This window comes from Rhamphochromis longiceps, linkage group LG3, assembly GCF_057381845.1.
Source record: "Rhamphochromis longiceps isolate RC_006_pf linkage group LG3, R_longiceps_female_GT1.1, whole genome shotgun sequence".
NCBI classification, from domain to species: domain Eukaryota; kingdom Metazoa; phylum Chordata; class Actinopteri; order Cichliformes; family Cichlidae; genus Rhamphochromis; species Rhamphochromis longiceps.
The window spans coordinates 62,392,044-62,417,550 of record NC_140559.1 but is presented as its reverse complement, the minus strand read 5'-3'; the positions used below and the strand labels follow the sequence as shown (position 1 = coordinate 62,417,550).

Below are 25,507 nucleotides of genomic sequence, written 5' to 3'. Positions count from 1 at the left end.
CTCCTAGGTTGGGAGAATTGTGTTCTAGGTCGGGACAACTTGTGCTCTGGGTTGGGAGAATTATGCTCCAGGTCGGGGGAATTGTCTCCTAGGTTGGGAGAATTGTGTTCTAGGTCGGGACAACTTGTGCTCTGGGTTGGGAGAATTATGCTCCAGGTCGGGGGATTTGTCTCCTAGGTTGGGAGAATTGTGTTCTAGGTCGGGACAACTTGTGCTCTGGGCTGGGAGAATTATGCTTCTAGGTTGGGAGAATTATGGTTCTTGGTTGGGAGAATTTTGCTCCAGGTCGGGGGATTTGTCTCCTAGGTTGGGAGAATTGTGTTCTAGGTCGGGATAACTTGTGCTCTAGGGTTGGGAGAATTATGCTTCTAGGTTGGGAGAATTATGGTTCTTGGTTGGGAGAATTTTGCTCCAGGTCGGAGCACTCATAGTAGAGCCGCTGCTCCTCCACATCGAAAGGAGCCAGCTGAGGTGGTTCGGGCATCTGTCAAGGATGCCTCCTGGGCGCCTCCTGGGTGAGGTGTTCCGGGCATGTCCCACCGGGAGGAGGCCCTGGGGCGGACCCAGGACACGCTGGAGAGATTATATCTCTCGGCTGGCCTGGGAACGCCTTGGAGGAGGTGGCTGGGGAGAGGGAGGTCTGGGCTTCTCTGCTTAGGCTGCTGCCCCCGCGACCCGGCCCCAGATAAAGCGGATGAAGATGGATGGATGGAAAAAGTATTTGCAGCTCCCAGTTTTTTCTTTTGCGTGGAAACCGGGTCCAAATGGCTCTTTGGGTGTTAAAGGTTGCTGACCCCTGCCCTAACCCAAAGCCCACCAAAACAGCCCTAAACGAAACGAGGGAAACATGCTCACATCTGCTTTCCACCGCCAAGCCTAGGGAAGCCGAGCCCCTCGACCCAAACGAAACCACCGAAGCGTGCTCACATCTGCTTTCCACCGCAAAGCCTAGGGAAGCGGAAATTCTCGACCCAAACGAAACGAACGAAGCGAGCTCACAGCTACCTTTTAACTCTGAGCCCTGGCCTAATGTGTCTGTGAACATACACTACATGAGAAAGATGTGTGCCATTACTATAAAGGACACAGGTGATCAGCCCGCAGAACAACCTCGAGATGAGGTACCCGAATACCAAAGCCACAGCTGTTCGCCGCGCCATAGTCCTTACGACGAACCAAAAATGGCAAGGAAACAAATGAAAATGTCATGTTACGTTCTTAGTGTAGGCGTGCATTGAACGCAACAAGAAATTGCCCCCATTCACACACTACCCAAGAAAGAACACGAACAGTTGTTTCTTTTAAAGTGCTAAGCATCCATTTATTTGCTTCAGCAGTGAGCAGTGCCAAAAATAACAAACAAAACTCCCTAATGGTCCCTATGCTTTCCTACACAAATAAAAACCAACCAAAAGAAAATTCACTTACCTAACTTTCTAAACGAAAAACAGGAGAAAACTGGATCAACAAAAATGGCTTCTCACGCCTACTAGGCTGCTGCAGTGAACAATATATACACAAGGTGAACAAAATACACAATTGCTACTTTACAAATCAATTTATAGCCATTTACAAGATTAAGGTCCAGTCCTCTGGAGAACATCAAGACATGTTGAGGAGGTAATTTAGCCATTTAAATCAGCTGTGTTGGATCAAAAACACATCTAAAGCCTCCAGGACACCGGCCCTTGAGGCCTGGAGTTCGACACCTGTGCTCTAAAGGATTCAAAGTATTCATCCAGGTAGTCCGGTAGCTTGTTTGACTTGTTTTCCTCAACATATATGATGACGTTGGTCGCTAGATGGATCACGGGTCCATCTCCCGTAAGACGCTCTTCAGTTCACTCAACACAGTGCCATTGCCGGCCCTATGGCCGTCATCACCATCACAATGAGATCCACAGCCACCGCCTATCAGCGTAATCTTAAATTCGTCGGTGACGTACAGACACTGCAATACACTGTTTACACCACAGTGAGTCCCAACAACGTTGATCAGTCCTCTCATGCTGTTATCCTGTGATACTGTGTATGTGGCTAAAACTGTTCAGTAGTCCGTTGTGTAGGGCTGCTCAATTAATCGAATTTTAATCACGATTACGATCTGGGCTTTCAACGATCATTAAAAATGACTGAGCCGATTATTAGCCCCTCCCTCATTTATCCGCGACACCTTAAAGGCCGGTCCGTGAAAATATTGTCGGGCATAAACCGTCCGTGGCGCAAAAAAGGTTGGAGACCGCTGATTAAGAGGACCCGAGGGAAGCTCGGAAAGCTAAGCAGAAATTATTTGGAGAGTGACTGCCGTTGGTTGAAAAGAGAGTTTTAAAAAAAAAAACTTCAGTGGTGTTGCACACTATTTTATATTATTTTTTTAAAGTCATTGTTAACCCTTTAAAGCCGGTCAGAGCAGCAAGCTCCGTTTTGCGTAACTATTTTTAAATACCTGTAGAACCTGAACCGTGTAAGCTAGCGCAATAATTTGTTTTGCATATGAAACCGGAGGAGTTGTACTTACATCTTATGCCATCAGCTTGTCCTCGGTCACGGTTTCCTTCCACATATAGCTTTGCAAAAATTGCATAAAAAGCGCTTGCAGGAACAAAAACATAATATTCCAGAAACAGGCTTTGCCGTTCCTATCAGCTGTTCGTAACACTTCCCACAGTGAAATGATGCACATGCTGTTTTCTTTGCAAATTTGCATCATAGGATTGTTTTTTGTTTTTCCTGCAGTATATAAAAATTGGTGTATCTCCAAAATAAAACTATGAAGACACTCAAAATAAATTTCCTGTTGTTGTAAACTATTTTTTGCAACTTTATTGTATTTAAAGTTTTGAGGGATAAACCTCTTAAATTTCTCCAAGTAGAAATATATGTAAACAAAACAAAAGCGATTTTCAATTTTTTTTGTAGTTTATTGCACTTTTTTGCAATTTATGTAATTACTATGGACTTAATGCATACATATTATTAAAATATGGGCTATAACAGTTGTATTGATGTATAGCAACTTGAAATGCTCCCACAAATGGCACTACAGCATGTAAAAAAAATAAAATAATATAAGCTCTGGTGGACTTGGTTCTATAGTAGGTCTTAAAGGGTTAAATAAATATCGTCAAATAATCGTGATCTCAATTTCAGTGAAAATAATCGTGATTATCATTTTTGCCATAATCGAGCAGCCCTACCGTTGTGTACAGGCGTAGTTGGTCGAGGGGCTTGAACACATGTCACTTTAGCTCATCCACACTTGGAATTCCTAAAAGCGCGCTAGCTTTTAGTGTGATCCTAGTCAGACCCAGAGTGCAGTCTAGAGTGGTAACCACAACCGCCGAACCCCATAACACCTTCGCCTTGCACGACAATATTTCGCACAAGATCTTTGATGAGTCCGCTGTGGTTGGGTGTCACATCAGCTGTATTTTTTTTCTTGTCTTTTTTTGCTGGTAGTTGGTAACCCTATTAGTTAGGTATATGTAATTATAAATTATGTTGATTTATATTTTTGCTAAGTACTGTTTATAATACTAGAATATCGAAGATGGTGTAGGTTTAAATTTCTAATAAGGCTTTATGACTTTTCCTATAATACCATGGTGGGCCGGTCACTAGTCAAAATGCACTGTCAAAGAAGACAGTACAGAAATATGAATGTATTTTAAACGTATGTGTTCAAGAACAATCTTTGGGCTAAAAACCCAAGTGAGAAAATACAATTGATTCAGGAGCAGGGAACACAGACATGTGTATTCCCCTTAGTCCACATGTGTGCACTGCAGATGTGGACAAAAGGGACACAAAGCCAGAACGTGTCCGTTCAAGCAGTGGTGGAGTGAGTGTTAAATCCCCAAACATCGAAACGTTAACTGCAGACTGAAACAACAACGGGACAATGCGTGAAACATTTACTAGTCAAGTGTCAAGGAGTACGCATTCCGGATGAGCCACAAGGACACAGAGATCCAATCAGGTGTAAAAAAGAAATGCCTGATGATGGTGGACTTGGGAGCAGTGTCGCGTATGATTACCAATATAACAAATTTCAAGAATTTCGACGACAGTTTCCAGGAGTGTGGCCTATTTTATTTGAAATTTGTTAAATGAGTTTTGTCTTTGAAGTGTTCAGAAATGGTGGAAGATTTCAAGGAATGTAGTACAACAATCCTTCATATAGTGGGTGGATATGAATAGTCTTTATTTTAGCACAAGTTAAACTCAACTTAGACACAATTGGTATAAGAGTAAGCATGTTAAATGATATCGTTTGTATTGGACAAGGTTAAAAAAAATACATATATATTTCCTGATGATATACATCAGTATGCTAACAAAACTCAAAACATCTGATGTTAAAAATGTAATCTAAAGTTTAAAAAAAAAAACAGACTTTATTCTATAAATCAATTACATATTGCAGAGCATGAACCGCACAAGACAAAATTTTCTATTTTCACCTCGTGCTGCAGAAACAGAAGTAATATTTTCCTATGCGTTTCATCATTGTAAAATTGTAATTAATAACTTTGTCATATTCACAGCTCAAATGGCTGCATCTTATTCACGGAACACCTGCGTGGTGACCACCGTCGAGGTGGCAGGGTGCTGGTTTTCCCTGATCTTCAGCTCACGATTCATCTGGCACCAAACACACGGGTAACACCAAAGTATCTTGCAGCAGTCATCACAGCACGAGCCCTGCAGGACAGAGAACAGGAAGAGGAAGAAGAGGAGAGAGTAACGGGATCGATCAGCAGAGTTAATGTTGTAACTCGTGTAATTAAATGGAATTTAGATTGTTTTCATTTATATGACACTGTAATTATATTTACATACAAATACTTAAAGTATAGGTGCACTAGAGAAAGAAGAGGGTAACAAGTTGGGTTTTTACAGGAATACAAAAAAATATGATACTAAGTAATTTACTGAAGTCAAATAAAATAGTTTTCACTCTTCATTTTAGTTTTTAGTTTAATTTTAGCTAGCTACAATAACTTTATCCATCCTCCACTCTCACACTTACAGGAATGTTGTAGCGCGCTCTGACGGACTTGCGAAGTAAGCAGGACACCACGCAGAAAACGTCCAGCAGTGGCATGCCACAGCACCATCCATGTTTACTGGCTGTCTGACACTGCATGCAGGGGAAACACCAATATGCACAGCAACCTCGAAGAAAAATATATACAAGTGAAATATCTGTGTTCATATACATCACTGCTGTTCATAGAGTTTGCTGGGTTAACTTACAGGTGCCCACATCAGCACAGCAATCACAGAGGCCGGTGCTCCAGTTCCCCAGGTGTTGATTACCGCCCATGACTGTCATCACCTGTGTGGGCTGCTGGTAGGCCATTCCTGAAGAAAATAGACAGAAAAAACAAGAGCCACGTAGAGAAAGGTTAAAGGGGTCATAGCTCATCTGTAAGGAGAAACCCAATCCAGACTATGAACTAATTTGAAGATAATCAGCTGCAAACACCCTTCTGTTGCAGACATCTATACATCCCGATCACAAGAGACTCCCCCCATCCTGCATCTCACCTTTTCGACCTGCTTCAGAGAAAGACTGGTTTGAACATAACTATCTGCAGTGTTGCTTCTGTAACATGTTCAGCGGAGTATTACTCCTGCGTTTAAGGCCCTACAGCGGTCTTTTTGGCACAGAAATTGCACGTGACCGTTTAAAAACCACAGAACTGTTTTTTCAAACTGCATTTCCAAAACATCTTAAACGTTTTTTCCTTTCTTGAAAAAACACACAGTTTGCTTTTGTAGTGGAAAATTTGTGTTTCCACTCATTTAACCTCTGTGTACTATTGGTATGTAGTTGTTTCTTTCCTATAGAAAGACTCAGTGGGCATAGATGGGAAAACAGCCACTTTTGAGTCCCTACTGTCAGCCTGGTGCCTACGTAGCTGTGGGAAGAAAACCAGCGGAAGAAAACTACCAAGCAAAGATTGTATTCATGCAGCAGGTATAAAGGAGCTGTAATTGTTTGTTTCATCATTAACACTGGTCTAAAAAAAAACCAAGTTCAGTCTACGTTTACCAGGGCAAAAAAAATCAAGCTTTAACATGAACCTACCTATCCCAGCTGAAACGAGAGTTCCAGAGAAGCTGATTTTTTTTTTTTTTAACTTAATTTGGTTTTCCCAAAACATTTGTCGCACTGAAGTTGGGATTCCCCCCCACACCATTTTCATGCTTATACAAAAAAAACCTGCAGGTTTTCTTGTGTTCGAGCAAATGACTGAAAAGAGTGTCCAACATATGAGAGCAGTCATCGCTGAAAGCTCAGCTGATAAAGAACCCCAAGTAAAAGGTTTTGTTTTGTTTTTTTAAACAGAGAATGAAGATGGGGGTAGACTGATCACAAGGACAGAAAGTATGCACTGGTTAATGCAGAAGGAAAAAGTGGCAGGAGGACATCATAATCCACAGAATCCTCATAACCTCATGAGGCAGTTCCTGTTTTGATCCCTCACTGGTACCTCGGACACCAGTATCACGATTAAAACAGTCCACAACACAACACTCAACTGGGCCAAGTTACACAAGGTGTACTAAGTAAATACCGCCAGACAGAAATACGAAGCACGGTTAAAAAGCACACAAAAGCACTTCAAAGAGCAGAGTTACAGATTAACTCGTGTTACAGATTAACTCACCGACAACTTGCTATTCAGGAGCCGCCACAGACAAACTGGAAATAAACGAGTGAATATTTGGTCTTTAGAGATGTATTTCTTTTGCGTTTTATGTGTCTGCTGACACTTTGTTTTAGACAAAAAAAAAAAAAAAGACCTGGAGTTTACCTGGTGACGGTACGACGCAGAGGAACGATCCAGGTGTCTGCGCTGATCCGTGTTCGTAATTCCGCAGACGTTGAACTGTTGGGTGGTGAGGGCCGGCTTGAAACACGTGATCAATGACGCTTGATTCAACACGTTACTGCTCCATATCTGATTCAAGGGTTTCTAAGGGATTGAGTTTTGATGGGATTTGTGCTTTTGGTGGGGATTTTGTGCGAGAGATGAGTCTCAGTATTTGCGACTTAATGAGAGGCATGGAGAGTTGTGCTCCAATTCGAGAGAATTGTGTTCTAGGTTGGAAAAATTGTGCTTATAGGTTGGGAGAATTGTGCTCTAGGTTGGGAGAATTATGCTCCAGGTCGGGGGAATTGTCTCCTAGGTTGGGAGAATTGTGCTCTAGGTCGGGGGAACTTGTGTTTTAGGTTGGGCCAATTGTGCTCTTGGTTGGGAGAATTATGCTCCAGGTCGGGAGAATTGTCTCCTAGGTTGGGAGAATTGTGTTCTAGGTCGGGACAACTTGTGCTCTGGGTTGGGAGAATTATGCTCCAGGTCGGGGGATTTGTCTCCTCAGTGAGTGGTTTTGCTATAAGTCTGAATAGTTTTAGAGATTGTGCTACAGGAATCACAGTTAGGGTTTAAGCATTCAGAAAAAACTGTAACATCCTTCATTATTCACTAGACAGAAGTCCTGTGAGGAAGAAGTGTCAGAGCCGGCTTGAAAACAAATCCACTCAGCTCCTGCAAGCATTACACCCTCGGACAAACTGCTGGCAGCACAGCCTCACTGGTGTGAAACCACGATGTCATACCCAAACGCGTGGCTGAATCGATTCAGTGACAGCGCGGTGCGCGCTCTCATTGACATGAAGAATTTCCTCCACTGGCTGAGCAGCAGAGTTTTCTGCACCTGCGGGCAAATTCTGTATTCGGTCACGACCAGGCTTCCACCTCTGACTATGACCATTCAGCTGCCTGGGATCACTTTCACGTTACAGAGAGATGGCCAAGTTCGAAGGATCACCGTTGACCTGCCCCCTGTGTGAAGGATGAACGCAAAGACGCATGGAGTTGGACGTCCAAGCATTATCCGTGTGCTCGGTTTAAAAAGAAGAGTTACTCACGAGAATTTGTCTGTTAAGTTTCAGAGTTTTCATAAAGTGATGACACAGATTAAAAATATACTCTCAACTGTAAGAAGGACATCTTTATTTATTATAGCACACACGCAGAAAACGTGTGCGTTATTGCAGAGAGTATATAACGCGAGGTGGAAATAGCGGATAAGATGCATTGTGATTGACATGTGATGCTCATGTATATGCTGGTGATCGTCAATAAAGCTTCTCTCTCTTGCGAATGAGTTCAAGTGAGAAAATGGATTGTGGCTATTGTGTGTTTATTTCCTCCACAGTTGTCCTCGGAGCAGTCTAGATATTCGCGCCAGAATTCCTGCGTATTTTCACCTCTGCTAACAGGTTATGGGCGCAGAGTAGCTAAGACTGCCTAGAGAAAGTGAAGTGTTTTGCCACCTAGGGCGCCACCGCTGCCCTGAGAAATGCTGGTGAGCCATTGAGCGAGGGGCAATGTGTAGCACTGGTTCGCAAGAAGTGCCAGGATCATGTCACACAAAGTGAATTTGCAATGACTTTTGCCGAATTCATTGGGAAACTATGGAGCTACGAGAGCACTGAGAGAGTGGGCGCCAGCACATCAGAGAACAGCGTGCACGGCCGGCTTCAAAACCCGCGTGTGAAAATACAAACGAGCGAGTAGCCAGGAACACGAACATGTGTGTTCCCTTTAGTGCACAACTGTGTAATCCAGATGCGGACTAAAGGGACACAAGGCTAGAAGGTGGCGGAGCGAGCAGTGGCAGAGCGAGTGTTAAAGCCACTGCTGGCTCTGATACTTTGTGGCTATGTGTGAGCGCACGAAGGTCTCCTAGGTTGGGAGAATTGTGTTCTAGGTCGGGACAACTTGTGCTCTAGGGTTGGGAGAATTATGCTCAGTATTTGCGACTTAATGAGAGGCATGGAGCCAAAGAGGAAGAGAGGACGTGCTAATGTTCCTAAATAAACACCAGGTCATCAGCGATTCTTCCTCCGGGTCTAAAATGTGCATAAGAAATACACTGTTCATATAGTTACAGTTGTAATTGTGTAAGTTGCAGTGTATTATATATAAACGTACCTGTCCACTGGTTAAATACACAATTACTAGGAGGCAGGGACCTCTCAGCACAAGCATACTCCCAGCCAGACATGGGCAACAACGCGTTACTTGTAACCCGTTACTTGTAACGCGTTACTATATTCTGATTATTTTTTTCAAGTAAGGAGTAAAGTAAGGGATTACTATTGCAAAATCGGTAATTAGATTGCCATTACTTTCCTGTAGTAACCCTGCGTTACTGCGTTACTAAAACCGTGATTTTTGTGCGAGAATGTCTCATGACAGTGACTTAAGCGAGTGTGACGACAACAGCTGTGTGCAGATCAACAATGGATAATGGAGAGAGTATGAGCGTGCAGCGTTTAAAGCGTGGAAGTACTGACCTTACTTTGAGTTTGATTCCATAAAAAGTGACAAAAACATTAGCGTCCATCATGCGTGGGAAGAAAACTTCTTTTTACAGCGAAAAAAACCCCTAAACTTCCAAGCAAGCACCGAGTGCACAATGACGTAACGGGAAACTCTCAGAGAAACTCGCGGATTCTTCAACTGACCGCGGCACACCTGCACCAGGGTAAACCTCCGCCTACCGCAGTCCTGCTTTACAGGTGAAAATAGAGCAACAGGACCTCTAGTCTTTGACTTTATTTATTTTCTGCTGTGTTTTACTGGCATCTATTTGAAAGAGTGAGTGTAAACACAAAAAATATTTTATTTTATGTGCTGGAATGTGCAGAAAATAGGTTTAAATGTTAAACTAATTTATTCAAGTCAGAGAATGTTGCATATAATTAAATTTTTGCTTGATGCATAAAGTTAAAAGATTAAAACTGATAAAACAAGTTTAAAAAAAGAGACTTTTCCATTTGATTACATTTTGTATGATGGATTATGCAGAAAAAGTCGAATTGGGCTGAAAGATCTATCGCTTTATCACCTCTTCAGGTTGTAAATCGTGTTTTTTAAAAGTAACTAAGTAACTAAGTAATTAATTACTTTTGAAAATAAGTAATCAGTAAAGTAACGGGATTACTTTTTTGGGGAAGTAATCAGTAATTAGTTACTGATTACTTTTTTCAAGTAACTTGACCAACACTGCTCCCAGCGCATTATAAGATTGTGTTGTACATTATTATTTAGAGTGTTTTTTTGATTTTTTTTAGTTATTAATAAAAAAAAACATCAAGTAACAAGCAAACTGAGAACACGCCATGGTGCAGGTTTAAATATTAATCAGACATAACATAATTTCTTCAACCCCCGAAAAAAAAATACATGTTCAAAACTCAGACAGAAGCTGTCACATGATAGCAAACAAAAACTGTCAATTCAATTCAGTTCGAAAACTATTATATCAATGGAGTCTTAGTTTCGGGGGATGATTTGTAGCGAGGAGTACAGTTACTCGGACGGTTGTCAAGCAGCACATATATGTCACAGCGATCCCAACACCCATCCTGTTTCTGTGAAAAACTGTAAGTATGATTCAATCAGCTCTGCTCTGTGTTACAAGTCAGGTTCGAGCAGAAAACAAATAATCCAGTTCATTGCAAATAAAGATGCTGTTAATAATAAAACTGATAGTGTGATAACCATCATTTGTCATGTAGCCTTGACATGTAGCCGGAAAGTAAAACAGTACTCACTGACGAGCAGGTTAATTATTAATTTGTAGCACGTCACTTATGTATCATTTGTAGGGAGTGGAGCCTGCTGGGGCCAAACATTGCCCAAGTGCTGCTTCTGTGCATGATCTGACACGACTCTGTGTTTTAAGGATCTGTGAATGTGAATCAGTTGGTTTTTGCATATGCACCAAGTCTTTATATAATTTATTTTCATACAGGTTAAATTGAACTTGAAAAGTTTAGAATAACAACAAGCATGTTAAATGACACAGATTTTATTGGACAGAGTTAAAAGGTTTTCCAGATGATAAATAACCAGTATGCTAACGGAACTCAGATTTTCTCATTTTGAAATATAATCTAGAACTATAAAATCCAAGCTTAAATTAAAATAAAAGACAAATTGCTGAGGACAAAACTGTGTGGTGCTGAAAAATTAATACTGTTTGAAAAGGTAACTGTCATATTCACTCAACACACAACAAAAACGGTTGCATCTTATCCACGGACGACCTGCGTGGTGACCACCGTCGAAGCAGCAGGGTGCTGGTTTTCCCTGATCTTCAGCTCACGATTCATCTGGCACCAGACACAGTGATAACACCAAAATATTTTGCAGCAGTCATCACAGCACGAGCCCTGCAGGACAGGAAAATTGAAGGGGGGGAAGAGAGGTTCTCATGTATTTAGAATTTTTAACAGCAGTCTTCTAGACGCACAGCTGAATGGTGAAGGTCAAGCAGCTTGATAAAGTCTGCTTCCTATTCAGTTGTCACCTTGTCTCTAAATCAAGATCAGAGCCGTAATGGAAATTTTACATCGACCATAGAGATCCTAAATGAGGAGGAGGAAAGGAGTTGCACTCAGCAGGACAATATAAGAATATAGGATTTAATTCATGTTATGTGGCTAAAAAATGCATAAAACAGAAGTTTAAAAACATGTTGGGGTGAAGTAATAATGAATTGCACTCCATAGATTGTATGACAATACAACCAACTGACCTGTCCCTCTCTGTCATGTTTGCACCTTTTGTTTTTGTTGGCTTTGTACATACAGGTAGTCAGCTTAATTTAAGCTAAATACAATAACCTTATCCTCCACTCGCATACTTACAGGGATGTTGTAGTGCTCTCTGACAGACTTGCGAAGTAAGCAGGACACCACACAGCAACAGTCCAGGAGTGGCATACCGCAGCACCATCCATGTTTACTGGCTGTCTGACACTGCATGCAGGGGAAACACCAATATCCAAAGCAACCTTGAAGAAAATGTGCCATATCTGTATGAATTTACCCCAGTTTTTAATAAATTCTACTTTAACAATCTCTTGCATAACCTCTGTTTTATATCCTGGCTTCAGACACTCTGATACCTAACTGCAACCAAAGTCTGAGGAGGTGGTTGATGCAGAAATCCCTGCTGTTTGTAGCTGTTTGCTGGGTTCACTTACAGGTGTTCATATCAGAGCAGCAGTCACAGATGCCCGTGCTCCACTCCCCAGCCTTTTGACTCATTGCAGTGGTGGTGACCACCACCTGGGGGTTGGACTGGTTGTAGAAATTCATGCCTGAAGAAACAAGTGAAAAAAGGACACATAAGCCAAAGACACAACATGAAAAAAATTGACAGCACTGGGTTAGATTAAATGATAATGGGTTTAAGTGTTAGGATCTTTGACACAACACTTGTGTGTACACTTTTCGAAAGTTATATATTTTATATTTTTTAAGAAGACATTTCTTAAAAATGTTTTATGTAATGAAACTGTTTCCATACATAAAACAGTTTTATCATAGCATGTTTTCAGATCGCACACACAGCCTGTAAATATAAAATTACTGAGTATTGATGATTCAATATGTATTTATTATATTAATGTGTATACATAAAAAATGAAAAACAACATTTACAGCATGAAGGTCAAAGAAATTCTGTTTAGTCCGTGCCCATCTTGCAATTATACATAAATGACAAATATATGTATCATAGATTAAGTATTTTATCTTTACTCATGAAAACTCGTGACACATTTTCCATTTTTCTTTTTGAAAAATGCAGAACAGAAACACAGCATAAACACTGTCCACTGGCTGGAGGCTTGAGTACTACATTTGAGTCAGACTCCTGCCTGTCACACAGCCAAACCAGACAGCCTGTAATCTAGAACATTTATAAGCACCTCTATAAAAGCAAAGGTTCTTAGTTTGTTGGTCTGGAGTATCTGGGTGTGCACGTGTGTGTTACAGGTTTTATCTTTCACTTTTGATCCAGTTCTCACGTCAGGAACATCACTGTCAGCACTCTTAAAGCAGTTTTATAAACAGATAAAGCATTTCTCATAACACAGGCTCATCTGGGTCAAAGCTATTTTCCCCCACCTTTTCTTTTCCTTCCTGAATTTTCTATGTGTGACTGACCAAAGTGCTTCGACCACATATACAGTGCTTTTAATGCTACAGTCCTGAAAACACTATATCTTTCTGGGACTATTGTGCAGAGTTGTGTTTGTACCGATACTCAGACCACTGCTTCATCTATAATCTGTGTTTTGCTTTCAGCCTGTATTTTCATATTTTCTAAAGTCATAGTTTCCTTTTTTGTCTGTAAATAGATCGCAAGTAGATCCATCCATGTTTGGGGTCAGCCATATGCTTCCAATGCCAATTCTTTCATGTGAACGTGCTTGTTCCTGGATGGATAAACCGTAAATTAATTTATTGAGTTGATAACCTACTTTGTCTGTCTATCTTAGCCTAATTGCACATGTTGCGAGAACTGAAGCTGTAAATAAAGGATATTCCGGTCGACCTTTGTCCATAGTAAACAGTCTTGGCAAGATGGCTTTATTGCACCTATATAATGCAGTACAGCGACATTACGGGAGCTCTTGCAATAAAATAAAATGTAAAAAAAAGCAAACAAAAACACATTACATACACTCAAACACACAATCAATTTTACCTATATTTTACCCGAATTACACTATAATATTTAGCTACACATACTTAGCAGTACATATACTTTTATTTCAGATAAAATGTATGGAAATTTCATCTATTTCTAAAGATATTACACTCTTAATTGTGGGCCATATTATAAAATTATAAAAGACTTCTGTTTTAAATATATTAGCAATAATAATTCCATAACATATTAAACCTAAACTTCCCTAGCTAACATTAATCTACTTGCAGTCTAATGCAAGTCTAATCGAGTCTAACAGTCCTTAAAATTCATTAATTTCAAAGAATAACCTGCTAAACTCCCGTCTTATAACCTCCCTGTGCTGACAGTGATTATAATAATTAGATATCCAGATTTTTGTGCTATTTTTCTTAAGGCAGTATGAAGTACACGTAGACCCCATGTGCTGCAAATATTCCTTTGACTAGCTTACATGTCACAAAGACTGCTTAAATGCTTTAAGATGTTCATTAGTATCGAAAGTTTTCCTTACCTTTTCTCTGTTTCTGTGAGCTCTGAATAAAGTAGGAGCAAGTCCGACCTATTAATGTACATTGCAATGGGAGTGGTCAAGTGTGGGTTGAATGCTCTTCACAGTTCTGCAGTTCCGGTTTTCAAGGAATGAAAACCATTCCTGCAGAGGGTGACACATGTTTACTGCCCACATGCTTCCAGTCCAGTGTAAATGTGCACTAATAAAACACTCATGGCCAAAGACGTTCACTTCCAATAAAACGAGAGTTAGAAGTTAGAGATATGAGCCATGCCAAGTTTAATGCAGTTCATAGTGTATGCTTATTATTACTTTATGAAAATCTTCTTGTTTTAAATTATTTGACTTGTACGCCAAATAGTTTGTGGTCTTCTAGTTCAAGTTCAAGTTTATTTATATATAATACTTTTAAAACAACAACTGTTGACCAAAGTACTGTACAATAAAAATAGTCAAGGCAGAAGACATAAAAAATAGGATAAAGTTAGAAGGGAATAGAATCATAGAATGATAAGATAGTAAAAACTATAGTAACAGACTCATAGTGATATAAAAGCCAAAGAATAAAAATGGGTCTTTAGACAGGTTTTAAAAGTATCCAGTGTTGGGGAGGCCCTGATATGGAGAGGCAAAGTGTTCCACAATTTAGGAGCAGTCACCGCAAATGCCCGGTCTTCTCTGTGTTTTAATCTGGACCTTGGGACAACTAGGAGCATTTTGTCCGCAGACCTCAAAGATCTTGCAGGAGTATACCAGGTTAGGAGATCAGAAAGATGTGCAGGAGCTGGTCCATGCTGCGTCTTAAAAACAAGTATTAAAATCTTAAAATCAATTCGAAAACTGACTGGCAGCCAATGTAATGATGCAAATATGGCAGATATTTGATCTCGCTTGCATGTGTCAGTTAGGTTGAACATTATTCTTGTAAAACAAAGGGGGGGCCCAGCAAAAAAAGTTTGGGAACCGCTGCCCTGGGCCATTTCACCTCAGTGAATCACATGATAATTTGGGGCTAGGCTTCACAATGGGTTCACCCAAAACCCTGGCTGATTGTGACCCACACCCGTTTTCACACTTTGTGATTAGGGTCAATAGGGGGTCTTGGAGACACTTAATATCTGGGCTTAATATCTGGAACTCTTCAATGGAGATTGACAGACCACGTGACTTGCGCGCGTTGCATTGTGGGCACGAATGGCAGCAAAATCAAAACACTGCATGAAGCGCTAGCATTTCCAGCACCTGTAACCATCAATTCTGCAATTTTAATCCCTACTTGCATTTTATTTGCCCCAAAAACAGTTATGTACAAAACCCTGGTATATAAATGGAGCCCAGTCTCTATCGCATTGCAAATATTAGCCCACAAAGCCACACTAAACAAAGCAGCATAGTGCAACGATTTCAATTCAAATCAATATAGGACTTATTTGTAACCTACATCAACAATTATGATATGATAAATTACTTATTAACTACAACAAAAAATCTACCTTTGTGGAAATGCTTGGAGCAGACTAATATGTGAGCTGGAGTGTTCTGGAACATTATATTTAGTCTTCGAATAGCTGCAATCCAGGCCACCGTCACCTCTTTGCAACTTCAGAAACATGACTTGAACAATTTTTCTTCCACGAAGGAATCTGATAAAAAAAACTATTTCTTTACCCGTCGGCTTCCCGTGGCTGTCATGCTACTCGCTATGGCAGTTAATAATACAACAGCCTTGCCATTGCCATTCTTTATGTCTCTGTTTATCTCTGTGTGACTGTTGTCTTTTAATAGCCCATGTGGGCTAGTACCACTTGCCACTTATACATACAATCGTTTGCGGTTTTACCCCGGAAATGACGTCACATTTTCAAACTCTATTGTTTTTAGAACTGAAGAAGCTTCACAGATTACAGATGAAAGGTCTCCAAGTTTCCTTGAAGACCTTTCATCTTTTCCAACAATTCTCAGATTAATTTGTGTTCTACAAATTTGTGTTCTACAAATTAATCTGAGAATTGTTACAATGTTCCATTCTAAATCTGTTGTGTTCTACAACAGATTTAGAACTAGAGATGGACCGATCCGATATTACGTATCGGTATCGGTCCGATACTGACCTAAATTACTGGATCGGATATCGGAGAAAAATAAAAAATGTAATCCGATCCATTAAATATCACGAAAGCACCTCACAAAACTTGCAACACGCCGTAACTCGCCTCAGAACGTTAGCACGTTGGAGCAGTATGCATCACGTGATAGAGCGGCTGTGGCATGCGGGATCTGTAGGTGGTCTGGATAGCATGTGGAGCTTCGCTAGCAACCCGGCATTTCATCTCCGACAAAGTTATCCCCGAGAGAAGTAAAGCAAGTGTGTAAGTCCATCTCTGAATGTTTGTAAAGCATTCCTGCGTTAAGCTTAACAAACGATATATGGAGCGACTGCCTCTTCTTGCTGCTACTTCAATCATGAAACTGCTTAATGATCAGCTGATCGGCTTTTCTGTCGCGAGTCCGTCTCTCTTGTTTGTTTTTGGCCCACTTTGCACCAGAAAGAGGAAACCAGCGGCTGAACAACAGCAGCACGTTTAAGCTTGATAAGCTGTTGTTAGAATTTATTTAATATTACTTTCTACTCCAGGATCTTTTTCTACGTAGCTGACGCTGGTAACTGTGCAGGGGCGGATCTAGCAAAGTTTAGCCAGGGGGGCCGATAGGGCATGAACAGGGAAAAGGGGACACAAAGACATACTTTTCTTTATTCTCATTTAAAATGTCTAGCTTTTAATAAATAATTATCTGACACCCAAAGTTTTAATCTGATGTAAAATGAATAGAAGTCAATTACTGTATATAGTAACTATTAAGTCTAATATATATACCCTAGTAAGCTATAATACTTTTTCCTTTGGGAAGGTACCATCTGTGCAGTCTGCAATTTTGTTGAAGAAAGATGTTGAATCTATTTAATATTTTAATATATTGAAAAATAATTGATTTCTGTGCATTTTTTTCCACACTGCATCAAATTAAGGTTGATTACGTTGATTAAGCATCATGAGGTGGAGTGTGAGGGGTGGTTCCCTATTTTTTATTTATTTATTTTTGTTGTTGCTGGGAGTTGGAACCCTATTAGTTAGGTTGCTTAATATTTACGCTAAGTACTCTTTAAAATACCAGAATAGGGAGGATGGTGCAGGTTTAAGTTTATTAGATTGATCAGTATTGCTGAACTATGAAATATTTTTTTTTGCATACAGGTATAACAGAATAGCTTTAGTGTAGTTGTTGTTTTAAACTTGAGTATGAACTTATACAAAATGCAGCAAGATATTTAAAAAACAGTTTTGTTGATTAAAAAACACTATATCGGATTCATATCGGTATCGGCAGATATCCAAATTTATGATATCGGTATCGGTATCGGACATAAAAAAGTGGTATCGTGCCATCTCTATTTAGAATGGAACATTGTAACTTTTTTCTTATTTTTTTGTCTTGTTTTAAGCTTGTTTGTTTTGTTAGGAACTGAACTCTCTGAACTACCTCCACTCCCGTTTCTCCTCAATCCACTCCTTTTTCCCTTTCCAAGAAGTCCATAACAGATTAATTCACATTATCTGTTCTCCTTCTCATGGGCCAAGATAACTTTCTTTTGCAAAAGATAATGAGAAATAAGAGATAACTCTTTATTTTCATTGCACAGTCACACCTAGTACAATAGTACAACGAAATTGGAAACTGTCCTGCGTCAGCACTATGCACAACACAACACAGTAATTTATCTTAATAAATAAAAAGAATTAGTGTATGTTTATATTGCACATTATTATTAGAACTATACACAGATGCACTCACACTGTTAGACATTTTATTGTATTTTTACATTAACTTACTGGCAACACTATTGCCAGTAAGTTACTGTAATTACTGATCTACAGTATCTTTACTGTTGTGATGTTTTACAGTTCAACCACTTTACTGTAAACATATATTACAGTATAACAGCTTTACTGTAAACGTGGTTTACAGTTAGAAAGACTTACCGTGATTAAGTTTTATAGTATCACTGTACTGCAAATGTGGTTTATGGTATAACACTGTAATTGTGTACAGTATAATTTGTTTAGACTGTAATTGTGTTTTACAGCATATAAAATAATATTAACATTCATATTCAATATTAGAACATTTACAAAAAACAATATAATTCAATAAAGTAGTCTCAGAATAGTGAATTAAACCAACATTTATTGTTGATATTTTTTTAACAAGAAAAACATTTTTCAACTGAATAAAAACAATGCCAATAACCAAAATAAATAGAAGCGTACATGAAAACTACACAGTCCTTCACCTTTCTGTCTGATTTTTTTAAGGAAAACAGTTTTTCATTCCACTAAAAACAGGACAAACCCACCAGCATGAACATTAAATAAACTATTACAATTGTAAAACAAAACTCATTTACAAAATGTAATAATTATCAGTGGGTCCCAGGAAATAGAATGTGACATGGGATTTAGATTTCCGTTACCAGGATGGTCGGGTTCAGCGTAGTCTTCATCACCACCTGTCAAAGACACACCATCAATATTCATGTTTGCTCAGGTTATTCACTTGTTCACATCTGTCTGAGATCATTCATACTGTTGTATGGATGTGTGTACAGTATGTATATAATTATCAGCTATGTAAAAGATATTATCATCTCTGTTCTTACCTAGTTGGAAGTCCTCCATTCAAACTCAGAGAGCCGCTGGAGGAAGGTGGTGATCCGAGGGCTGATGCTTGTAACCTTCCTCTTTACGACACGACCTGTCTTGCGGCTTGTACCAAGTTTTGCAGGGCATTTTGTTCCCATGTCTGGATTGATCCTCACAAAGAACCTTTTAACGGAAAAAAGGCTGCTTTAATTTCAAAATTAAAACATACGTTACAGCAATCACCTATATGTTTCTGCAACTGTAGTCAAGCTATCACATATATTTCATTCTTAAATGGTGTAAAGTATTTACCTCTGTATCATCTCCAGTGTGATGGACGCTGACTCCTGATACTCAAGGTTGAAAACGTAGTATGACGCAAAGAAGACAGCAAGGGTGCTGGCAAAGTCATGCATCTGCTCAGGCTCATAAAATACCTTGCCCCCCAAACTGATCATCCAGCGGCTTGCAGACATGAAATTATTCCCTAAAAACAGACAAGAGTCCAATAAGACAATGTGCTCACCCTTACAAATAAGGTTTCCACAAGAATGCTGGATAGCAGGCCTCACACTGTACAAAAATAGAATCCACACGGTTTGCTGCTATTTCTCTTATTATTTATTATCTAATGAAAATTATGATCAATTACAGGAAAAAACTGCCTTATGTCTTTGCATTTTGGCCTGTGCTGAAATGTCATTAGAGACTACACCTTCAAATAAATCATGACCCAAACATGGGGGAAGCCCAGTACAGTCATGAAAACATTTCAGAGAATTGAAAGGTGAGTCAAACTTTACCCCCTGTACCATGTCTTGGTCAGTGGTGGATAGCTGTTGTACACTCTCCTTGTGACCAGTGATGGTTCTTTTTGGACCAAGCTTTAGTGGTGTCTTTTCAAAGTCTGTCCTTTCAATCAAGCAGTATCTACAAAAATGCGTACTACAACTGAAGTTTTCAGTGAAACCACCTAAGCAGTGTGAACCAAGATTATCTCCACAAATGGAAATCAAGGCCGCTTTGAGGGTATTTCCATCATCTGTCTCAATCCCTGTATCTTCTAGATCTTTAAGGTCTGTGATAATACTTGAGAAAACTTTCTCCTGACCAAATGTCTTGAAGTCCCTTTCTCTGCACAGCATCACCAACTGCATGGGATCAACTGAAGAGCGATTGTGTGGCTGGACCTCACCTAGACTCATGTAAACCCCCAAAACTTTATGTTTTTTCTTCCCTGACCCAAGAGGATTCACAACCTCAAATCCATCCTGGTAAAGGATGATGGACAATGAAGAAGGATTGTCTTTTAACAGAACATTTTCTTTTACATTTCTTCCATCTGCCACATCCTCTACAACCATGTTGGAAGAGGTATGATTTTTGGATTGGTGATATTGCTCTTTAACACTTGACTGTCTAAGGAGTGATTTTAATGTCTCTTTGATGGAAATGTACTGGCAAAAGCATTCCTTTCCAGCAGCATCACTTCCCAGATAAATCTGGGTGGGTTCAACATAGTCAAAATACTGCTTGTAAAATTTTCCCATTGTTTTGTCAGATCTGAGTATTCCTTTGTTGTATATTGTGAAGACATCCTCTTTAGAGAGATTTTGAATAATCATTTCTATCTCAGTTTGTGGTATGTCTAGCTCAGAAAGCTTGCCCTTCAACTTGTCAAAAACATCTGCCATAGAAGTGCTATGGACATGCAGAAATCCATCAAGAATACATTGTATTGTGCTCGCTGGCAACAGCATCTTGACTTGCATTTTCAGGTAGAAAAGAGCCAAATTATGTAAAAATGTCTCTTGTTGATTATCACACTCCTCTAGATGATCACATGGAGTTGGAGTCAGATTCTCCTCAGAAGGCTGAGTACAGTCTATATTTTCGGGGAGAGTTGACACCTGAGTTGTTATCACCGGCTTATGTTTCCTGGATAAATGTGTGGCAAAAGATGAGCGCACTCTGAAATGTTTGTGGCAGTCATCATAAGGACAGACAACTTTCTTGCCATCTTTAATATGAAATCTCAAATGAGTGCATAATGCTGAAAAATTCTCTGCCACATAGAAACATGCCTCAACTCCACAAGCAAGATTTCCTTTAAAATGGGTGTGTTTAGTCTGAGCCCTGCGATAGCGGTGGTTCCTGTGCATATGGGATCTGAATGCAGAAAATGTTCGATAGGAAGAAGGACATTGCTCTATTCCACATGTGAATCGATAATTAGCTGTGTGCTGATGTTTCTTCGTATGATAACAAAATTTTCTTAATTCTGAACAAAAAACACCACAAAATTTACACCTGTACATGGCTGCATGTGTCTGAATTTGAATTTCCAAAAAAATGTTGTCTACCTTTATTCTCACTAAATATGTCTTTTTACCTGCTGTTTTGTCTTGTCTGTCAAAGAACTGAGGCTACATCCCACTGTCAGCGCGGCCAGCAAGGGCAGGAGGACAGCAATGCACCACACTGGGCGGGAAAAGACAGAGAGAAAACTGTTAATTTAACGTTGCATTTATTTAACCCTTGAAAAATATATTTACATAAGTAAATAAAAGACAAAAAACACACAACCCATCTTTTCCAGAATAATTCAACTAATTCCCTTTTGACCAACCTAACACAGACGTTACATGGTTTTCATATGAAAAAGACCCTGGATGACGTTGTATTAAAGGAAAAAAAACATGCTCCCCTTCCCACTTAAAAAAATAATAAATATTAAACTTAGGTTGGAGTTCCTCGCGCCACCAACCTAACGTTATATTAACTTTTTGTTGTTGTGTACTGCAGCTCACACAAAATTAAATAAAGCAGGCTAACCTACATGAGCAAGCTCAAAACTGGATAAGATTGTTTTAGCAGTCTCTAAATTTCCAAAAAAAAAAGTTGTCTTACTTTATTCTCATTAAATGTGTATTTTTACCTGCTGCTTTAGCTGAAGCTAAATGTCCCACTGTTAGCGTGGCCAGCTTCTCAATAGTCATAGAACAGAAGCGCAGGAGGACAATGCACCACACTCGGCGGGAAAAAGACAAAGACTGTCGTTGCGCCTGTGTTCCTCGCCCCTCCCCGTGGAAAATATATATCTAAATATTTATTTGAATAAGAAAAGAAAAAAACACAAACAACCTATTTTTTCCAGAATAATTCAGCTAATGTGCTATTTCGACCAAGCTAACACCGAATTTAAGCCCCCCCTCCCCCCCCACACACACACACACACAAAATATATATGCTTTTAAAAATTAATAAACGAGTATGTTAGGTAGGAGAGTCCTTTGCATTACCTTATGACGTCCCGTTTGCAGTTTCCACACAGAGGTCCAACAATAACGAGGTGCAAAATCTTTTGTCCTCTCGAGCATATTGTAAGGAAGAGTTAACAAAGTTGGCCTGTCTTTCCTCTCCTGTCAATCACTGGATCACAGGTCATGTCAGTCAGGATATGGAGTGGTGGTTGGTAGAGATAGGTTGGTGGGCGGGGCCAGCATGCATTCAGTGTGTGTTTCACTAAGTTGGGTTGACTAGTTCCCAGAAGAGTTCTGTACATGTAAATGAGCAATTCAGTTACTGCTCGACTGAGAAGCCTCCGCCAAATTATTACAATATTCTCCACTGACTGAAGTTCGCCTTTGGCAACGCAGTGGCAAGCACACATTTGCAGCAGCTGTGCATGTGCATACAACTGCATGCAGCAGATTAGATGATCAGAATTCTTGAACCTTACACACAGGCAAGTCCCCTAAAAAGTCAAAACCATAATACTTTCACTGGTATCATACTGACAAATGGCATAGGTTGGAGGAAAATCTGGAAATGGTTGGCAGTGAAAGAGTTAAAATGTAATGCACTATTGCAACCAACCACTGAAAGAGTAAAAATACACAAACAGTATGATGAACCATTCAAATCACATAATACAGTAGCACTACTGCTAATGTGTTAACGGTAGGTATAACTACTACCGCAATTTTAAAAAAATACAGTAAGTAAATGTAAAAAACCTTAATATACCCATAATGCAAAGCAAATTACAGTAATTAACTGTAGAAATGTTTTCAGGTAAGTTACTGGGCATTTTGTGGTATTTTACTGTGAAAAATACAGCAAAGGTTAACAGTGCAGCACACTTTCAAAAAAGCAACGTCTCGTCTCCCCCAGAGATAAGCCCCACCACGGTGGTATCATCTGCTCACAGAAGTAAACGTGTCTCTACCAGACTGAAAGGGTGAGAAGATTGATGGACTAGTCCTCCAGTGACTGTACAAATATAGATGTATTTTTTAGTTGTTGATCATTTCATGATTTTGACGACAGAGATTTGCTGCTTCATTTTCCTCTGCCCTATCTACCGAGAAACCTGACGCCAAGTTATTTGCATACTAACTGTGATTGGATGTTTAGCTGGGGGGGGTTTCTCTGCCAAGTGCTGTTGTTAAATCTTGTCCATATTCCGTTTGTGGGTAATGTATTATTTTCTTTCACAACTTCTAAAAGTTTGACTTAATGGGGCAGGATGTTTGTTTAAGTGGGCATTGGCCACTCTTGCCCCAGAGGGGGCAGGACTAGAATGGAGCTTTAAGAAAGTAAAGTTTTAAAAATAAAAACAAACATACTTAAAACAACAAATAATGACTGAAGGGCTCATTTGAACAGTCCAATACTGCTCACTATAGTAAAACAGCTGTTAGAGCAATCTCACATCTTTACTTCGTGATCATTTTACAGCTGTCTTGTAATACTGTCTTGACAGTATACAGTATATGCTATTTGTGCTATAAAGTTGATATGAAGTTGGATTTCAGTGAATGAATCTAAGCATCATCAACTAAATGATTAATCTCTGCTACGCTTTAAGTAACATAACTCTGACCATGAGCACCACAGCCACTGTGCATGAGTTACGCACTGTTTACTCAGCAGTGTTTACTGTTACTGTTTACTTTATATCCTTTACAGTACTGGAAAGTGCGTTCATGCAACCTTTACATAACACAATGTTTGCTTACCAAGTTTGTTTTGCAGGACGTTTTACATATACAGAGCCAATATCCTTACACAGCAAATCCAGCATGTCCAAATTAACACTGTCGGATTTGATTTCAACACTATTAAAGTGTCTATATGGGTCCACACCAGAGAGTGTTAATTTAACTCTTTTTGGAGAGTTGGTACGTTAACTCTGATTTAGTGTTAAACACCAAATCTGTCTGGAGTTGATAATTTAACACTTGGTGTTAAGAGTTTATATATTAACTCTCAAAGAGTATTTTAGTTTAACTACGTAAGAGTTATCTTCTAATTCATTCTAAAAAGCGGGAATTTTACTGTTCTGAACTTCTAGAAATTTCTTTTGGAAATAAACATTTACTAAAAAGATGCAATGGTTTTTGAAAAACATTTATTCTGAACTGTGCACCACAATTTCAAAACATTTTCTGAAAGACGTAACAGTATACATGTTCTCACTTTCATTAGAATTTTGTTTATCAAAAGGTCTGACATGGTAAATGCAAATAACAGCATTCTCATCACTTATTTCTTCAATACAATATGCATGTCCTTCATTCATCACTTTGTGGAACTTCAACGCACTTCTGCTCTCCCCCATATTCCATCTTCACAAGCATATCCTGTGCGGAGATCGAATAAAAATTAGTTGACACTAATTAATGGCACAAATAATCCAGTAAACAATTGCAGCACAGTAAAAAAAAAAAAGGAATCCTCTTTGAGCCATTACTTGTGTAAAGTATTTTCCCAAAAGACAAGGACACAGGCAACAGGTAATACTGAACTAAATGTAAAACCTCAACCTTTTTAATTTTTACCTAAACCGTGTGCACAAAACTCTGGAGGGATCTATGCTAACGTAGAATCCAGTCAGGACGCCTGCTACTGCTGTTTGCTCGTTTTTTTTGTTTTTTTTTTATGGGCGATCGTTTTCAGGCTTCAAGCAGCACCATTATACCAACATTTCACACTCTAGACATTGTTTTAGGTGTATTTGACCAAAGATTTGACTGAAAATTCACATGCAAGCTTTTTTTCAAGGCTGTGGTATTTGCCCGCAAACAATACCTTTCAGCTAGCTAAAACAGAATATTATGCTATCACCGAGCAACATGGCTAATGCCTTTCACACAGCTTTGTCTCAACTCCAAAGAGCCACAGAAGTAAAAGCTAATAACAATTGAAACAATCTTTGAAAAAATGACTTACCAAGCATGGCAAACAACTCAAATATGTAGAGCAAAATGTTCTGAAACGGCTTCACTTCAGCTTCGATTGGAGCCGTGCTGGGGGCGGAGTCTGTGAATTTACTCTGTTGGTGTCATAGCCCCTCTAGGAGTTCAGAGTTAAGAGGTCAAGAGTTAATGTTTCCATTGTAACACCTCCAGATTTGACAGAGAAACACTCATTTTTAACACTCGATTTTAACTACTATCATTTTACACCTCAGAGTTACATTAAAAGAATGTGACTCTGCTTAGAGTAAAATTAACTCTACTTTTGCAAGGAGACTATTAACACCAAAAAATTTAACACTTTTGAATTTGCTGTGTACCTTCCTCTCCTGTCTTTCTTATCTTTCTCTGTCTCTGAGTGAAGTTAGCTCTCTTTCCTTTTTTTTCACCATAACAACACCAGCTCACCAATAATAAATTATATGGTTTTGCCTTTTTCATCATTTTGTATACACAATT

General features: G+C 39.4%; 4 protein-coding genes across 5 annotated transcripts in view; 1 reads left to right on the top strand and 3 right to left on the bottom strand.

Moving 5' to 3' along the window:
• Positions 1 to 25,507, top strand: part of LOC146675647 (protein NLRC3-like) — a 340,816-nt gene that overhangs the window by 289,009 nt on the left and 26,300 nt on the right. The window lies entirely within an intron of this gene.
• Positions 4,262 to 6,902, bottom strand: LOC146675651 (placenta-specific gene 8 protein-like). 2 transcript variants are annotated; one of them, XM_085400663.1, is made up of 5 exons: positions 6,828 to 6,902; positions 6,681 to 6,715; positions 5,260 to 5,367; positions 5,033 to 5,178; positions 4,262 to 4,704 (listed from the first exon to the last, which is right to left on the bottom strand). In XM_085400663.1, exons 3-5 carry the CDS (start codon positions 5,363 to 5,365, stop codon positions 4,564 to 4,566), a joined length of 393 nt encoding a protein of 130 aa, XP_085256789.1. In that variant the 5' UTR covers positions 5,366 to 5,367; positions 6,681 to 6,715; positions 6,828 to 6,902; the 3' UTR covers positions 4,262 to 4,563. The 2 variants fall into 2 exon arrangements, with proteins under 2 accessions (XP_085256789.1, XP_085256790.1); XM_085400664.1 differs by lacking the exon at positions 6,681 to 6,715 and having other exon boundaries at positions 4,263 to 4,704.
• LOC146675650 (placenta-specific gene 8 protein-like) lies at positions 10,903 to 14,134 on the bottom strand. The gene is made up of 4 exons (XM_085400658.1): positions 14,086 to 14,134; positions 12,079 to 12,195; positions 11,741 to 11,886; positions 10,903 to 11,263 (listed from the first exon to the last, which is right to left on the bottom strand). The coding sequence occupies exons 2-4, from the start codon at positions 12,191 to 12,193 to the stop codon at positions 11,123 to 11,125; spliced, it is 402 nt and encodes a 133-aa protein (XP_085256784.1). The 5' UTR covers positions 12,194 to 12,195; positions 14,086 to 14,134; the 3' UTR covers positions 10,903 to 11,122.
• On the bottom strand, positions 18,348 to 22,131 carry LOC146675649 (uncharacterized). Its single transcript, XM_085400657.1, has 5 exons — positions 22,088 to 22,131; positions 21,724 to 21,886; positions 19,098 to 19,272; positions 18,803 to 18,968; positions 18,348 to 18,652 (listed from the first exon to the last, which is right to left on the bottom strand). The coding sequence occupies exons 2-4, from the start codon at positions 21,782 to 21,784 to the stop codon at positions 18,803 to 18,805; spliced, it is 402 nt and encodes a 133-aa protein (XP_085256783.1). The 5' UTR covers positions 21,785 to 21,886; positions 22,088 to 22,131; the 3' UTR covers positions 18,348 to 18,652.

Excerpts from the sequence above, each read along its gene's own strand:
- LOC146675651 (XM_085400663.1), bottom strand. The coding sequence starts at position 5,365 with ATGGCCTACCAGCAGCCCACACAGGTGATGACAGTCATGGGCGGTAAT. Across the intron at positions 5,179-5,259 it reads CTGTGCTGATGTGGGCACCT|GTTGCTGTGCATATTGGTGT; the intron begins GTAAGTTAACCC and ends TTTTTCTTCGAG. Across the intron at positions 4,705-5,032 it reads GAGCGCGCTACAACATTCCT|GGCTCGTGCTGTGATGACTG; the intron begins GTAAGTGTGAGA and ends TCTGTCCTGCAG.
- LOC146675649 (XM_085400657.1), bottom strand. The coding sequence starts at position 21,784 with ATGACTATTGAGAAGCTGGCCACGCTAACAGTGGGACATTTAGCTTCA. Across the intron at positions 19,273-21,723 it reads AGCTTCAGCTAAAGCAGCAG|GGAATAATTTCATGTCTGCA; the intron begins GTAAAAATACAC and ends GTCTGTTTTTAG. Across the intron at positions 18,969-19,097 it reads ACACTGGAGATGATACAGAG|GTTCTTTGTGAGGATCAATC; the intron begins GTAAATACTTTA and ends TTCCGTTAAAAG.
- LOC146675650 (XM_085400658.1), bottom strand. The coding sequence starts at position 12,193 with ATGAATTTCTACAACCAGTCCAACCCCCAGGTGGTGGTCACCACCACT. Across the intron at positions 11,887-12,078 it reads CTGCTCTGATATGAACACCT|GTTGCTTTGGATATTGGTGT; the intron begins GTAAGTGAACCC and ends ATTTTCTTCAAG. Across the intron at positions 11,264-11,740 it reads GAGAGCACTACAACATCCCT|GGCTCGTGCTGTGATGACTG; the intron begins GTAAGTATGCGA and ends CCTGTCCTGCAG.